Source organism: Sapajus apella, unplaced genomic scaffold (genome assembly GCF_009761245.1).
Source record: "Sapajus apella isolate SASKATOON/1434 unplaced genomic scaffold, GSC_monkey_1.0 scaffold8, whole genome shotgun sequence".
Classification (NCBI taxonomy): domain Eukaryota; kingdom Metazoa; phylum Chordata; class Mammalia; order Primates; family Cebidae; genus Sapajus; species Sapajus apella.
This window is the reverse complement of record NW_022436948.1, coordinates 4,214,507-4,231,916: the sequence shown is the minus strand read 5'-3', so window position 1 is coordinate 4,231,916 and position 17,410 is coordinate 4,214,507. Positions and strand designations below refer to the sequence as shown.

Genomic DNA, 17,410 nt, shown 5'->3' with positions numbered 1-17,410 from the left:
TGATGCTGATTCCACATCTCCCAGAGCCCGGGCTCTTTCTATTCCTTGTTCCTTTCCAGGTTTTGACCTTACTGAACGCAGGCTTTTATTTTTAGCCTTGTTTAAATCTTGCTACATGTGTAATTTTGTAAGCTACTTTCTTTATTTCCTGTAGTGTGTACAAAGTTTCCAAGAAGAAACTTGGTCTTCACCAGGATAATTATTGGTGTTTGAAAACTAATGGTCTTTTAGGGCAGTCATATAATATTGCTCAGAGTCCATCACGGGAGCACTTCTGTTGCTTCCAAGGGTCTGAACTGTAACGTCGTGACAGGAGTTCTGGAGAATCTCCTTATACCCAATTTGTATTCATTACTCATTTAATCTGCAGGTTCTTTTTCCTTAAAAGGGACCTGACAGTGAGGACAGTCCTTTGTTCACAATAACAGCGGAGCTGGCAGCTACCAGGGACTTCACCTGCACTGGGCTCTGCTCTCAGCCCTCTGTGGGTATTGCCCTGTTTAAATTCTTACAGTAACCCCAAGGGGCAACTACTCTTCTTAAGCTGATTTTTCAGAAGAGGAAATTGAGGCAGAGGAAGATCCTTTTCTTGCATGAGATCCCAAAGCTGGTTCTCTGCAGATACACATGAGCCAGGCTGTTCACAATTCCCGGCCGCCCCTGTCCCGAGACTGTCTTCCGTAGGAGCCCTCTGGCAGGGGCCTGCCTGGGACTGTGATGGCCTCTCCCCATCTTCCAGGACTGCCCTTGTCGCGGTGCACCCAGGGAAACCACCATGCCCTTTCCTACCTTCATGAGTGCTTAGGACCAAGAGTTGGATACAGTTCTAGAAAAATTAAATTATTTTCTTTGGTGTTCCAGAACCTTACTTAAAAAAGGAGTATCGGGTTCTGATTTTTATTTATTTATTTATTTAGTTAGTTAGTTAGCTAGTTATTTAGTAGAGATGGGGTCTAACTCTGCTGCCTAGGCTGGAGTGCAGTGGCATGATCACCAGTCACTGCAGCCTTCAGCTCCCAGGCTCCCACCTCAGCCTCTGGAGCAGCTGGGAACCTAGGCATGCACCACCACAGATGGCTTTTTTAAATTTTTTTTAATAGAGATGAGGTCCCACTGTGTAGCCCAGGCTGGTCTCAAGCTCTCAAGCTCAAGAGATCCTCCCTCCTCGGCTTCCCAAAGCCCTGGGACTGCAGGCAGGAGCCCTTGTGTCCAGCCTAAGGTTCTGATTGCCTGGCTCTTCTCAGTGTCCTGCGGGCAAGGGGTGGAGGGAGTGGACCAGTTCCCAGAGCCAGCTGTGGATGTGGAGGGCTCCAGGGTCAGATCTTCCTGCCTCCCCCCAACCAGGAATGTTCCCCTCCTGTCAGAATGAGTCTGTGTGGGGAGAGCTGCCTCGCCTTCTGCCCGCTGGCCGATGAATCCCTGGTGCCCCCCAAAGAGCAGGCACTCCACAAACGTTTCCTGGAACACTGTGGCCAACCCCAGGGTCTCCAGGTATTACACAAAAAAGAGAAAAGGCAAGTTCCAATACAGATCTGGCAGCAAAACACTCAGAACACTCCACTGCCCTGTAGTACGTGGCCTTGAGATCCACTTAGACCTGCGTCCCCCCTCCACACACAACCACACACTAAGCTCTGCAAAGAACCGTCTATAGATTTCTACTCCATGGCTTCCAGGGTAAGAGTCCCATCCCTTCTGTGAGCACAGAAGATTGGAAAACAGGTAGTTTCCAAATAGTCATTTTTACCCTGGTCAGTCATCTGGAAAAATATTAGATTCTATTCATGGTTGGCAGTCACACTCTGCTGTGTTGCTCGGCACGGTGAGCTGCCAGATTACGTCAGGACACAGGGCTGCTCGATCGACTGCCACACACAAACGGGAGGTCCTGGCTTCACTTCTGATAGGGCAGGACACACTCATCCAGTGTTTCCAGGTCCACAATCTAGAGTGAATTCCAGTTGCATATTGCTAAGGGAAACAGCATCTCCAGCACCTTCCCTGCTGAACCAGAGATGAGTCACAGCTGCCTGGAAGAAACAAGGGCCCAGACTGTCAGATGTGGAGAATTCAGGGTGTTTTACCCAGAAACAGGCAAAGTGCTGGACTTGTGTTCCTACCTGTGGAGGGGCGGGCTGTGGAGCAGGAGCATTGGAGCCTGGAGTTTGGATTATCCACATTGCCGTGCCCTTGGGTCATGCAAACACAGAGTCAAGAGCAGCACTTTCTAGGGCCACATTTTAAGGGGGACATTGAAAAGGGTCCCCATTTAAGGGTAACCAAAGGAGGGTGTCCTGGCTAATAAAAAAGCAAAAACCAAGTTATAGGGGCCTACCCTGGAAGGGAGGAGTCAGGTGTAGAAGGATGATTTCTAGTTTTAAAACACCCCAAGGTCTGTCCAACAAAAAAGAGATTGACCTTAGCATGTTAGAAGTTGGTTGGTTTTGCAATACAAAGAAAACTCTCTGGCCAGGCACAGTGGCTCACATCTATAATCCCAGCACTTTGGGAGGCTGAGGTGGGTGGATCACAAGGTCAGGAGTTCAAGACCAGTCTGGCCAAGATGGTGAAACCCCATCTCTACTAAACATACAAAAATTAGCCGGTTGTGGTAGCAGGTAACTGTAATCCCAGCTACTCTGGAGGTTGAGGCAGGAGAATCGCTTGAACCCAGGAGGCAGAGGTTGCAGTGAGCTGAGATCATGCCACTGCACTCCAGCCTGGCAACAGAACAAGACTTCGTCTCAAAAAAAAAAAAAGAAAAGAAAACTCTCCACGCTGTGCTGTCCAGCCACAGGAACGGCTGCCGTGAAAGTTAATTAAAGAAGAAGGGTTGGGAGATACATAAATTTCCTGGGTTTTCCTAACAGAGACCCCTGAACTAGGTGGCTTCAAATAAGAGAAATGTATCCTTTCACAGTTCCGAAGACCAGAAATTTGAGATAGTTACCACTGGGCCCAAATCTGGATGCCAGCAGGGCGGTGCGCCCGGAGGCTCTAGGAGAATTCATTCCTTGCCCCTCTGCCCTCTGGTGGTTGCCAGCATTCCTTGGCTTGTGGCTGCATCATTCCTTCTTCTTGTTGGCTTTTTTGTTGTTGTTGAAAGGGTCTTGCCCTGTCACTCAGGCTGAAGTGCAGTGGCACAATTTTGGCTTACTGCAGCCTCCATCTCCCAGGTCAATTGATCCTCCTACCTCAGCCCCCCACGTAGCTGGGACTACAGACACACATCACCACATCCGGCTAATTTTTGGATTTTTTGTAAAGATGGGGTCTCACTATATTGCCCAGGCTGATTTCGAACTCCTGGGCTCAAGCCATCCACCCACGTTGGCCTCCCAAAGTGCTAGGATTAGTCGTGAGCCACCATGCTTAGCCCAACTTCATCTTCAAAGTGAACGTCTCTGTTCTCTCTCCACCTCTCCACTCCAGCTTCATATCACCTGAGTGTGTGTGTGTGTGTGTGTGTGTGTGTGTGTGTGTGTGTGTAAATCTCCCTGATTCTCTCTTATAAAGACACTTGTGATTGCATTTAGGATGGACCTGGGAAATCCAGGATAATCTTTCCATCTGAAGATACTTCACTGAATCACATCTGCAAAGATTCCTTTTCCAAATAAGGTCATATTCTTAGGTTGCAGGGATTAGGACCTGGTATCTTTGAAGGCCATGATTCAGCCTACTACTGTGATAGGGTACCTTAGTCATAGATCAAGTGGACTCTGCCATTTGCTATTGTTCAGCTTTGCCATTTACCACCTACTTGACCTTTCTAGGCCTCAGTTTTGTCCTCTGTATAATGGGGATCCTAGATCCTATTACCTGGGATTGCTCTAAGGACTGCAGAGGACACCATGCCTGGTGCACACAGCACCCAGGAAACTTCACCTGTAATCATGTCACCAAAAGCTTGGCTGGTTTGTGACATGGATGTCATGGGAGGGAGTGCTGCAGGGGGCTCATGCCGGGGAGTTAATTCATAGCTCCCTGCAAGTTCCTACCGTGGCTGTTAATGCAGGCTGTGCTGGCTTGGACACTGCGGACGTTAACTCATCATTGTTTTCTCAATGCTTATGGCGATGCTGGGTGCATAGCAGATGCTCAAAAAAAAAAAAAAAATGAGCCATAAGAAATTGGTGCCCTCATTGGTCAAACATGGTCAAATATGGACAATGCCAAATGCCTCAAAGTAACAGACTGGAGAAAGGGCCACACAGATGTCGGATGGGAACGTCGACCTCAGGGAGAGTGCACTCCTTTGGATTAGATGAGATTCTCTTTCTCCAAATGCTCGCCATCTCTCTTAGCTGCAGAATTCACTGATGGCAGCTTCCGCAGATGCCTCGGAGGGTTTCATGGCGTTTGAAACACCAGGTTTGCAAGTCCCCCATCCAGTGTTCCAAAAAGCAACTGGTATCTTAATTTAAAGAGTAAATATGTTTGTTAAAAGAGGTAAAGTATGCATTGCCAGCCCTGTGCCCTCTGAGCCTTCTTTCCAAATACCATTCCTCTGCGTTCTTTTCAAATTCAGACAGACGCCGTTTTAATTTTAACTCCACTCTGCTCGGAAGCACTCCTTATAGAGTGTGCTTTTAAGTGGCCAGTAATCTGGGTGGGCCATCTGTTGTCCCACCCATGTGCTCTCTCACTCCATGTCAAGTTTGAGATGGTGGCAATGAGGAGGCCGGGCTGGAGCCCTGGGTGTGGGCTGGGGCTGCTGTTCAAGCTGCTGGGCCTGCTTGCTTTGACCCACTTTCCTATCTGCAGGGCGTTTCACTGTCACCCCATCCTCCACCGACGTGGATAAAAAAATGCTTCGGGCTGTGTCCTGACTGTACAAAAATAGAACCGTCAGTGCTTTTAGCAGACTTTTTGGAAAAGCAATTGTAGCCCTTCCTTCCTTTCTCAGTGAGACATATGTTCCCAAGAAACAGACTTTAAAAAGCTGAGTGGTTGTCAGAAGGCCAGGCAGTGGGGGGTCTTTTTGATTCCAGGGTTCCTGTGACCCTGGAGATGGGGGTGCCACCCACAATCTCAGGTCCCAAGCTTTCGGCCACCCTCAGTTGAAGCATTTCTGCTTTTCTTGCCACAAAAGAAAATACCATAAAGTATGAACCAGCATCCATATCTGTTTCTCTGCTCAGTATGCATAAAGTCACTGGACAATCCTGCAAAAAGTATAGATGTGTCTTTTAAAAACTGTGTCCTACCCCACACCCTAAAAGTGTTATTAGGACACATCAGAGGATGGATGTCACTAACCCTGTCTGAGTGAAGCCTGTCCAGATTCCAGTAGTAGATGCCCATCTACTGGGAGGTGGAGTGGCAGGGTTTTCATTGGAAAAGCTCACCTTCACAGGGACCGAGAATCAAAAGAGGCAGTTTAGTATCGGGTTGGAAGGAGGAGACAGCAGGGCTATCTCGCCTGGTGGTGACTGGGCGCTACATTGGATTCTGAGCCTCTTGACAGCCAAGGCACAAAGGGAAATGAGTTGGATTGTGTTGGTTTTCTCTTTTTTTAAATTTGTTATTGAGATAAAGCAGATACATGTGTCTAAAAACAGACTTTTTTCATGATAATGGAAAGCATATATCCTATCAATCCTTACATAAAAGGCTTTGGGAAGCCACACATTATGAAACTATTATTTTCTTTACCATGGTTTTGCAAACTACATTTTTAAAAGTTTCTCATTTCTTGTTTTTATAGAACCTACCTTCCGACGTGAAAATATTGGTGGCTAGCCTGGGGGCCATCTAGTTTTTATATAATCCTTACTGCCCAGATACTTGCTGTACAGCCAGAATTTTTTTGACCAAAAAAGAGCTTCAGTGCTATTTGAGCACTAGAATATATATAGGTTGGTACATCAGAGCTTTGCTCCCTAAGGCATGGATTTCAATAGGAACGCATAAAAAGGGCGGTAAAGGAAACTCAGCCCTATTTCCGAGTCCTGCTTCCTGATGGGGCCATTGTTTACTGCGTGACGAGTCAGCCCCGTGCAGAAGTTCTTGTGCAAATGATCAAGTGCTTGCCATGAATCAGAGTGGCCCGGCGCCCTGGGACAGGCTGGCAAGGGAGTATTTGCAGATGTGGCACCAAAACCTTACACTGTCGGGGCCATTGCTAAAATGTTTTCTGTACAATGACTGCTGATGGGTCCCGAGAGAGCATTCTGACTTTGTAGTAACCACAGATTCTGGACCTCAAAGAGCCCCACGACTCAATGCTATTCCCGGTGTAGACCGAGGCACACTTGGATGACCCCACCCTCTTACGTGGCTCAGTGATAGAGGGGCTGCGCTGTCAGCTTCAGGCCTCTTGCTTCTCCATTTCATCTCAGATATCCCCGTCGCCTAGCGCAATCCTGAACTGCCTTCCAAAATTACTCAGAAGCCTGGAGAGAGAGAAGATCGATGCCTCTGTTTTGAATGAATGGGTTTCATTTATAATTGGTTTAAAAAAAAAAAGCAAGTCCTGTCCTGCATGGGTCAACTTGATCAATAGATCGATGGGAACCAAGCTGAGACGAGGCTGTGCCACTTGCTTCGGAAGATAAAGCCGCCCTCGCTGACCCTATGCTCGTCTTCTCTTTCTGTGTTCACAGGTTGCCCTACACTCAGTGACTACATGATCCTCAACGTCACCGGTGGCAGTTTTCAAGTATCCTGGCGTTTGAATTCTACGCAGAACCATACTTTCTATGTCCGGGTTTACCGGGGTGAGGCATTGCTCAGGAGCGCCAGGACACGGGGCCTGGCACTGGCGGTGTCTGGGCTGGAGGCTGGAGTGCTCTACAGGGTAAAGACTGGCTACCAGGGGTGTGGGGCAGACATCTCCACCATACTGACCGTCAAGACCGGTAAGTCCACCAGCCAGAGACCCACGTTAGCTTGCAAGCTTGCCCTCCCCTATCCCAGTCCTGTGTCGTTTTCCTATAACCAGGGCACCAGTAGTCACGGATGTCCCCGCATTTCCTCCATCCCCTCCAAGCTGTCCCACAGTCTGCCCCGCATGGCACTGGCCCGCTGGTACCTTCCTGGGCTCCCTTGCTTCCCTACATCTCGTCCTGTTCAGGGCTCACTCTGCCATGAGAGGGGACGGCATGTGGACTCAGAAGCACCAATAAGGCATCAGCTAGAGGGAAGCAAAGAAATAAAATTGTAATAATGAAGCAGAAGGTGGCAGCTCTTGGCAGGCAGATCAGGACCCTGTGACGCTTACCCTGCGGCACTGAGGCCGTCTGAGTTCCCTGCCCAAGAGAGGGGGCATTGCTGTCGTTTTCACGCCTCGCTGCCATGTGACGTGTGTAGAGCGAATGCAGTGCCCACCATATTTGTGCCGGGAGGAAACTTTTTTCTTTTTGAGACAAGATCTTGCTCTGTCACTCAGGCTGGAGTACAGTGGTGCGATCACAGCTCACTGCAGCCTCGACCCCTTGCCCTCAAGTGACCTCCCACCTCAGCCTCCCTTGTACGTGGGACCACAGGCACACACCACCATTCCTGGCTAATTATTTAATTTTTCATAAACATGGGGTCTTGCCAGGTTGCTCAGGCTGGTCTCAAACTCCTGGGCTCAAGTGACCCCAGGAGGAAATTCAGGGATCACTTGAGCAGCTCCCTCCCCACCCCACCAACCCTGTGCCCTCAGGAAAAAACTTACATTCCAACATCAGGCACAAATAATTTGGAAGACTCTAGAAGACTCTTGAATTACCAACCTATTCCACATCCCAGCCTTTTCTTTCCTTTTCCATATTATACAAATGCCTTTTTTTTTTTTTTTTGTAGAGCCTTTTTTAAGCAGCTCAATTTGCTTTAAAGGCTTTGTCTAATTCCACCTTGTCTAATTTCTCCTTGTCATGAGCCTGTGACGCCGGAGGTAGCAGGTGTTACAGTGGCAGCTGATGCCCAGAGCCTCCAGGGAGTCTAATCCCCAGGGCCCTGGAGGAGGCCGCCTGTCCACAGGGCTCTGCGATTTGTCGGGGCCTGAGAATCAGAGGACACAAGGGGTGCTCCTCCCTCTTGCTAAGACAGGAGATCCACAGGGGCCCTAACTGGGAAATATACAACATACAACATTGATGGCATTTCTGCGGCCTTAAGTGTGGTGTGCATAGGTGACACACTCTGATGGCCCATAGCTTGCCAGCTGGGAGAGAGCCAGGGTAGGGCACAGCTGTGGGTGGCCGTTAGATAACTGGAGAAGTGTGCAGAATTGTGGCCAGTCTGCTCCTGTGCCCACCGGCTCTTGGGTTGTGCATGCTGGGTTTCCTCTTAGTAATGAGACGAATATTCCCGTGTCCCATCTTGAACCTTTTTTCCATCTTTGTTTATGTCCAAAAATAAGGCAACCTCCCTTGTAAGTGAGCAACCTTACCAGTTTGACTGTCACAGAGCATGTTCTTGAGAGGCGGGACTTTCAGAGCTCAATTCTGGGATGTCCCCAGGCAGGTTGGAATTTGTTGGTCACCCTGACGCTGGAGGCCTGAGTAAGGGCCCCATGTGAGTACCCGCTGTGCCCTGTGATTGAGAACAGGGCAAAGGAAAGCTGCAGCCACCCCATGGGAAATGACCCTCTGTGCACTGGTTGGATCCCAGGTCCTGTGGGTATGGCCTGTGTGTGACGATTGTACCTCCTTCCTGGGATACCTCTGCCCTGGACATAAAAGTGTGTGTTCATTCTTTCCTTTCTTACATTTATTTCCCCCAATTAGGATACCTCAATCTAAGATTCATGCCTCACTCTATTTAAAAAAATTCCCCGCCAAAGAATAGGCTTCACAGAAAACATTAACAGAAAAGACTGCGACTTTTGACCACAGGCTGATTTGTTTCGCTGTCTGTCTCAGAAGCCCAAGTATTTGAAGTCACAATAAAGATCGTAAACCGAAACTTGACGGAGCAGTTATGTGACCGTAGCAGCGTGGAGTACCAGGAGTTTTCTAGACAACTGCTTCACGAGGTAAAGCCACAATGCAGACACAGAAACCTTTTCTTGAGCTCAATTTTGAGCTCAATTTTGGGTGTTTTGAGTGACGCCATCAAACAGAAGCCATTAATTCCTGCCCAGCTCTTCCTCTGGGATTGTGGCAAAAATACATGTTATTTCAGCTTCAGGGGAGGCCAAATGCAAATCGCACAGTAATTTCTCAAAAGCTTCCCCCCTGCTTTCATTCGGTACTTAATCCAGATACTGGTGCCATTCATCTTTAAAATATGTGCCTTTATTCAAATGATCTACACCACTTAATCCTACTGCTGGGTTTTCTGTGGAAGCTTCTGTCTGAGGCCTCTGTCTTCCAGCTCTGTGGGAGCTTCATTAGCGAAGCATTTACTGACAATCACAGCATCCATTCCTCCCTCATGGCTAAAGGGAGACATCAGCAGACAGCCAGGGAGAATCGAGCCAGTATGAAGCACCATCTATCCACAGATGGGGCATTGGAGAGAAGAGTGACTTCCTAAGCTGCCAAGAATCACATAAGGTCTGAGGTTTTACCCTCCCTGCAAACTCACAAGTGAGTCTGCCACAGTTTCAGGGATGCTGGCAGAAGACATGAGACACCTGGGCCAGAGACAAAAGACTGTATTACAGCACAGCAGGCAGCATGCATGTGCTTTTGTGCCATTTCCTGCACCCGAGTCCCACAGAGGTGATGCACAGGGGCCCAGGGGAATGAAGCACACAAAGTGGGTCTGCACCTGAGCTGAGGAACCCTGATCCTAGGGAACCTGAATCTTTTATAGTGGGTGCAGGCACTTGCTCTGGAAGTTGAAATTATCTGTTACATTGGACAGTAACAAGCCTGCCCTTTGCTCTGGAGGGGGCCACTATCTCTCCCTCCCAAGGCTATTCACTATGCAAACATCCTTGGAAACATATTCTGGAACAAAAGGGCAGTTAGTGCTTCTACTTGCAAGATGTGTAGAAATGCGGAGAGCCACAGAGGACACTTCCCAACATTCGCCTGCAGGGGAATCCAGTTTTGAATGTTTTCAGATAATTCCCTCTTTTTTAATGTTAACTCATTGTGTGTGCAAGTGTGTGGTGGTGGAAAGGTGGAGAACCAGGCTGGTATCTCCCGTGCTTGGGCATGGGTAGTCCTGAGCACCTGGCTCCGTGTGTGTTTAATGCAGGATACAGCCTAGTCAGTGAGGGCACAGCTCCAAATGGCCATAGGCATTGTTCCTTGGTGGGGCCTCTCCATCTATCAATCCATCTATCAACCAATCCAGTAGTCTTTCTCACACCCTCACACATATGACGTTCGCACCAGTTTCCAGGACACTCAAGAAGGGATTGTTCGTCTGATGCTCCATGACTGGGAGCTTGATTGCAGTGGTCACTGTGAGTCTGCAGCACACACCAGGCCAGGCCCAGCTGTCCCAGGGAAAGCTCAGCTCAGGTGCTGTGAACAGGAGGCTCTCTGCTTGCTCCGAGAGGTCGGTTGCTGGGCGCCTCCTGTTGATTGTAGAGGAGACAAACGGGTCCACGCGCCATCCATCAGTCATGCCTGGAACTCTGCTTAATAGTCGTGAAGACGTGCATGGATGTCTGCCCTGTCTGAGTACCTGTTGCCTCTTCTTGGCTAGGTCGAGAGCTCCTTCCCACCGATGGTGTCTGACTTGTACCGAAGTGGGAAACTGAGGATGCAGATCGTGGCTCTCCAGGCGGGAAGTGTGGCCGTGAGGCTCAGGCTCACCGTGCAGGACCCCAGGGTTCGTGTGGGTGTCTCCACGCTGGCCCCCATGCTCCAGCCCCTGCTGGCAAGCACAGTGTTCCAGATTGACCAGGAGGGGACACTCGTGCAAGGTAGAGTCTGGCCACCTGCTCTGCTGCCTGCTGCCCTCCAGCTCAGAAGTCCTCTTGGTGACTTTATTTGAGTCAGTCTTTCCTTTATTTCAAAGGGTAAAGAAATGCAAATCCTTATTCTAGCTTCCTCCACCAGAACCAGGGGCTGGGGCAGTAGCCCTGAACAACCAGCCTGCCTGCGTCTCACCGGTCAGCCCAGGACACTGAATGAAACAGGGCTGGAGGGTCCCCTCCGGGAAAGGGGACAGGAGTTCACTGTGTCTGTGGTCAGGGCCCCCCAGCACTTCTGGGCAGCTAATGCAATTGCCCACCTGTGGGTCCATTTTTTTTTCTTTCTTTTTTTTGAGACAGAGTTTTGCTCTTGTTACCCAGGCTGGAATGCAATGGCATGATCTCAGCTCACTGCAACCTGCACCTCTTAGGTTCAAGTGATTCTCCTGCCTCAGCCTCCCAAGTAGCTAGAATTGCAGGCGCCCACCACCATGCCTGGCTAAGTTTTGTATTTTTAGTAGAGATGTGGTTTCACCCTGTTGGCCAGGATGGTCTCACCATGTTGGCCAGCTCAGGTGATCCACCCACCTTAGCCTCCCAAAGTTCTGGGATTATAGGTGTGAGCCACTGTGCCCAGCCTCTGTGGGTCTATTTCATTACCCTGTGTGTTATTTCATTTTACTTGGTGTTGCCTTGGAGCAGGAGGTCATGGACAGAGGACAGCTGAAAAGACAGAGAGATAAAGAAAGAGACAGAGAGGCATGGAGACTAGGGCTTTGCCATCCCACAGCAGGCACAAAGCTCTCTCCTCGCTGTGAGGCCATATGCAGTCTCTACATCCACAAGCTCCAGTTTTGGGCTCAATCTGTGGAGTGGGTGTCTCCTGGAGTGCTGGGTCTTGGAGCTCAGCCACATGCTTGCTTGCTGTCCCAAACTTCCCCCACCAGGAGGTGCTGGGAAGAACTGGGGGGGTGGGTTGGGGGATGTCTGTTTTTCAAAGTCGTGCCTGGAAACCTCAGCCTGGGGGTCACTCTGTTCACTTGGCAACCCCTAAGGATGAAGATACTGCAATGGCCCTTGTACCTAGTAAGACCCCACCTAGCTGGGCTGCAGGGTACGGCCTGAGGGTGGGGTCCACAGTGTATGCCCCCAGCAGGGTGCTCAGCATATGACCCCGTGATCCAGCCTTCAGAGGGATTCAGCCCAGCCCATCCTCCATACCTCCCTGCCTCCCTCCTCCTGTCCTCTGGGACCAGGGCTCAGGTGATGCTGGAACCCTGCCAAATGAGAGCTTGGACAGCAGGGATGTCATGGGTTGAATGGTGACCCCTCCAAAAAGCTATGTTCACCTGGAATTTCAGAATGTGACCTTATTTGGAATAAGAGCCTTTGCAAATATGATTAAGGTGAGGATGTCAAGATGAGGCCCTCCTGCTGTTGGATTTGGGGTGGGCCTGAAGTCCAATGACAAGTGTCTTTTTATGAGACAAGAGGTGGAGACACAGACGCAGAGGCCAAGACTGGAGTGATGCAGTCACAAGCTGAGGACTCGTGGAGCCACGAGATAGGACGCCGGAAGAGGCACAGGAAAGCCCCTTTGCTGGAGCCCAGAGGGAGGGCAGCCCGGCTGACACCTTGAGTTTGGACTTCCGGCTTCTGGAATGGCGGGAGTACATCATCTATGTGGTTTCAGGCCCCCCAGCTGGTGGTGTTCGTGACGGCAGCCACAGGAGGCTCATGTCGCATCCTGAGGACTGGATGCTCTGTCTTAAGTGCTCCCATCACCCATTCCCCATGCAGTTCCCGTGGCCCCGCAGAAGGCGTTAAGCTCCTTGGGCAGGCTCTTGCCCGGCAGGGTCCCTGCAGGCTCTGGGCTGCTTCCTACACCTTTCAGAGCTGGGGTGCTGCTTCGGGCCAGTCCCTGAGCTGGGGGTTGGCTGTGTGGCCAGCAATGGTCACGCCTTGGTCTGTGCGTGGCTGGGGAGACAGCCCTGCCTCTGCTGTCTTTTGGCTCCATTACCACTGGTGTCTTCAGGTTCCAGGGCTGGGGGAGCAACCGTGAACATGGCCCCTACCTGGGGAGGCAGCGTGAGGCTAGAGCCCAGCTTCCAGGGGGATTCTTACCCCTCCCTGAGAGCCCCACCTTCACAGCGAGGACCTGCAGAAGACATTCGATACCACTCTGCAAAAAAACCAAGAAACCAAAACACAAAAAGAGCTCCTTGGAAGAAGAAAAGGCATTTGCGCTGTGGCCCACATGGAAACACTGTCCTTGGCACAACTGGAGCTTCCTTGAGTCATTCAGGAGGGTGCACTGCCCGTGGGTGAGGTGGGCCGCAGCCCGTGCAGGGGTCAGGTTGTCATGACCTTATCTTTACCCTTAGGCCATCCGTCCTGGGGCCTGGGGTTTCCTGAGCCAGTCATGGTGAACTGTGTAGGTGGCCATGTGTCCAGTCTTTCCCCAGGAGGGTACGTCCCATGCTGGGAGGCATGGAGGCCAAGCCGCCCCCTGTGCCTATGAGCCGCCCCCTCACAGCGCAGCCAGGCCTCCTGCGCACTGCCTCATAGGAGGCGATGGAACGGGTTGGAATCCCAGCTCTGACACTCACTATGCGACGCTGCACGGATGACCTCCTCTTTCTGGGCGTCAGGATGCTCCTCTGTGAAATGAGAAGATCTCAGCAACATGCCCCCTCCTATGTTGGGGGTGTAAATCAAGGGACAATGCCTGTGTGGGTTTGGCCCAGCACCTGTGCATGGCAACAGGGCATTTCTGATGTTCCTCCAGCGTTCAGGGTAACTCTCTTCCAGGATTAACTTTCATATCTTGGCTGAGAGCTCACCTAGGAAGGTCCCCTAGCAACTCCCTTGGGTTCCCACTGGTCCTTCCTCCTCTCAGGGCTCCTCTCTCTGCCCCTCACATCACTCCCATTCAATCTCTTGCTCCTAACAGCACGGCCCCTGCCCCTCCTCTTCCCCATTCTCAGGAGAGATGCTCATACCGTGCCTGTTTGTCCTAGAGTGAGGGCCATCACTGGGCTTCTACGGGGCACCGCTGTGAGCCCTCTGCACCGACCTCGGCCAGAGGAGCGGGACCCCCGCTGGCATTCTTCTGCGTGAGAAGCCGTGTGGGTCTTCTGGGGCCCCGGAATCACACCGCTTCTCCTGGGGCCAGTCAGAGCAGGTTGAGCTGAGCTCCCCAAAGCTTCCAGTTGGCCACCTGCTCCCACCAGCCTTGCCCCTGTGCCAGGCCTTTCCAGCCCCTCTGCAGAGTGGGAGAAGGGCCGTGAACGAGGGTCCTGGCCTGGGGCTGTCTGTCCCCCTTGCCTGCTGGCCAGGCTCACCTACTGCAGGCTGCTTCCTTTCCTTAGGCTCGAGAGCACTGCGGTTTGTCCAGCGTCCATTCGCAGTGGCATTAGGCCCAGGTGCTCTGTGCCCTCTTTCTCCCAGTGTGAATCTGACACATGGCCCCAGGACAGTCTGAGCGGCATCACTTCCAGAGAACATCCCGGGCCCTGAATGACAGCTCATGGTCCTACTGAGGAGCCTATGCCTTGCTGGGACAGGGTGGCCCGGGGGGCCAGGGTCTGTACCTGCCCCCAGACCCTCTCCAGCTTGTTGTTCTGGGTGGGGCCAGCTCAGGAGAGGCACCTGGGCTGGGAGCCTCTGGAGCAGCTGCCCCCACCACTCCAGGAGAGGGCTCAGCCCTTGTCCCAGCTGAAGGGCCAGTGGGAGGAACGTGCAGCATCCTGCCCTGTGCTCCTGCCCCCTCTGTGCCCACGCCTGGCCAGCCCGGGAGGGTGCAGAGGCTCACCGGCAGCTCTTCTGCTCCCACATCTGCCTCTTCTTCTGAACTGCAGGGCCGGCAAGCCTCAAGGCTTAATGCAAGGCTAAATACAGCTGTCAGCGCCTTCCTCTGAGCTTGCTTGGGAGCTGTCTGAGGGGACGGGGGAGTGAAGGCTAGGTGAATCACCATGCACCAAAATAGACACCAGGTGCTTGGTGGCTTGAGCCAGCGTTTTGCCTGGTGCCTCTGCTGTCCTCTGTGGACTGCAGCCCAGCCAGCCTACGCTCCAGCCCCAACCCGGAGCACCCCAGGAGAGGTACCTGTAGGCTGGAGGTTGAGTAGCACCCCAGGAAGAGGTGTGGGCTGGCACCAGCGGTGTTCTGACGGCAAGGCAGCCTCTGGGCCATGCCAGCGTGGTGGCACAGCTGTTGTGGCAGCTGTTGTGTTGTTCTCCAGGGAAGCTGCTTCTGTGGAGACAGAAAGCAGCACAACAGGAAAACCATGAAACCCGTCTCTGAGCACTCAGTGGCAGAGTGTTCTTTGCACGCAACTGAACTGGTCCCGCGTCATGGCTTAAATTCCAACTGAGTTGGAGCTTCCCTGGCACTCTGGGCATGGGTTGGTTCCTGGTCACCTCCACCTGCAGCTTTGCAGAAGCACAGAAGGCACTGTCACCATCTAGCAGGGCCCGCCCCGATGACCTCAGCTCAGTCACCCCCATGGGAACTGCATTGTCCTTGTCCCTGCCGACCTTCCCCCAGGCAGGCCCCCCAGTGACATGACTTCCCATGTCTTTGGGGCACAGGAGGAAGTGCACACCCATTGAGACACCTGAGTGGTATAAAATGGTGAGGCAAGTTCATGTTAGACTCAGGTGGACCCCCATCCCCGGCTCAGTCATTTTTCTGTTTCTTGGTTGAGACACTAAGTATTGGAGAATGTGGGCACATTACAGAGAGGAGAAAGCAGTTCAACTTTTTGGATGTGGAAACAGAATAAATAAGAGAGGGATAGATGCCCACCTCTGGGTGCTAACATCACCCAAAGAAACCAACATTTCCTAATCTTTGCCCCCAAATTAGCCAACCAATGTGAAGGTAGGCACAGGCAGGCCAGAAGCTGTCACGAGGGTGTTGGATGGATGCCCCACCTCTGCCCCAAAAGTGCCCCCGCTCCAGCCATTCACTGCAAAGATGGACAGGAAGAACTCCTTCCAGTGTGGGTCTGGCTTCTGATCACTCTGGCCATTTTCTCCTGGGTCTTGTCTTGTGTCTCCCCCGGCAGACTGGGACGAGTGCGTGGACAGCACGGAGCACGATTGCTCGCCGGCTGCCTGGTGCATCAATCTGGAGGGCTCATACACCTGCCAGTGCCGCACAGCCAGGGACGCCATGCCCTCCCGCGCGGGCCGGGTCTGTGAGGGTGTGTATTCCCCCCCCACCTCGCCAACTCTGGGAAGGCCCACTGCTTGAGGATCTGGGGGTGAGACAAGGTCCAATTCTCCATCAGGGGCAGTGCTGAGGACCTATGGTAATGTTAGGGGCTCACAGAAATGTTTCATTTCAACTTTTAAAACCAGAAGAGAAATTAATAGAAAGATAGTTAATATACATAAAACAATGAATCCAGCCTGGATGACACTCATCTCTATCCAAATGCCATTATAAAGTGTAATTTTTGATAGATTTTTAAGTGGAGGGGCACAGGGGTCCATGAAGGCCAAGTTCCTTGGGCCCACAGAAGTCACGAGGGGGGCCCCTGAGCTAGACCTGCTGTATCAGCCCCACGTCTTTTCTGTGGGCCAGTTCTGATGGGTGGGATGGGGATACCTGTGTGCTGAGTTGAGCAGCAGGAGGAGGCCACACGCAGACCTAAAATGCAGTGACTGATTAGCAATGTCCGCCCAGACACGGGCGTGGCAGAGGCACCCAGACACCGGCTTGCCAGCCCCCGAGGAGGCCCGTCTAGCTGGAACAGGCCGAGACCTGTTCCCTGGGAGAATATTCCTCAGCCTCTGCGTGTGCTGACCGCTTCCTAACATCCCACGCTTGACTTCCCCTGTGTTTCTTATTTGTCTAATGTCCTGCAAGCCAATGGCAGCACCAAGTCCCACACTGAGCACAAATCTGGGGGAAGTTGTCCCGTTTTCCCAAAGTCCTGATGGATTAATCAGAGGCTTGTGAGAACCAAGCCCTGCATTCAAGTCGGGCTTGTGTAGCTCCGTGCCACGTAGATCCCTCACCCTCAGCTTCAGTTTCCGCATTTATCCAGCGGAAATGTGTGACTTGCCTTCAGGGAGCCCCAGGGATTCTGTAAACACTGGCCAGTGAGACATTCCTGAACGCTGGCTGAGCCCATCTGCCTCCCTTGCCCAGGTCCACGTGTGATGCAGAACTGTCCTGCTGGATGTGGGTGGGATCCGGCAGGCTCTGACAGTGGATGTGTCTTGGCAGGTGACCTGGTGAGCCCCACGGGCGGTGGGCTGTCTGCGGCAACAGGGGTCATGGCCCCAGCTCTTGGCACAGGAATAACAGCCCTCGGCTTAGAGAACTTCACCTTGTCACCCAGCCCTGGGCACCTTCAAGGCACCCCGACAGCAGGCCAGGCCTGGACCCCAGGGCCCCCACCCAGGAGAGGGGGCAGCTGTGTGGTTGGGTATGACAGGAACAACACAGGAAAAGGCGTGGAGCAGGAGGTGCCCAGCACTGCCCCAGGTTTGGGGATGGACCAGGGGAGCCAGGCAAACTCCAGCCAGGGGAGCCCCAGCCAGGCAAACCCTAGCCAGGATAGCACCAGCCAGGGTAGCACCAGCC

General features: G+C 52.1%; 1 protein-coding gene across 1 annotated transcript in view; it reads left to right on the top strand.

Annotated features, from left to right (window-relative positions):
• UMODL1 (uromodulin like 1) overlaps positions 1-17,410 on the top strand; it is a 71,790-nt gene that overhangs the window by 19,999 nt on the left and 34,381 nt on the right. The window contains exons 7-11 of the mRNA XM_032276805.1: positions 6,609-6,863; positions 8,856-8,968; positions 10,600-10,819; positions 15,882-16,019; positions 17,051-17,410. The exon at positions 17,051-17,410 is cut by the window's right edge and continues 477 nt beyond it. Coding sequence (XP_032132696.1) covers positions 6,609-6,863; positions 8,856-8,968; positions 10,600-10,819; positions 15,882-16,019; positions 17,051-17,410 — 1,086 coding nt within the window. The remainder of the gene's footprint in view (positions 1-6,608; positions 6,864-8,855; positions 8,969-10,599; positions 10,820-15,881; positions 16,020-17,050) is intronic.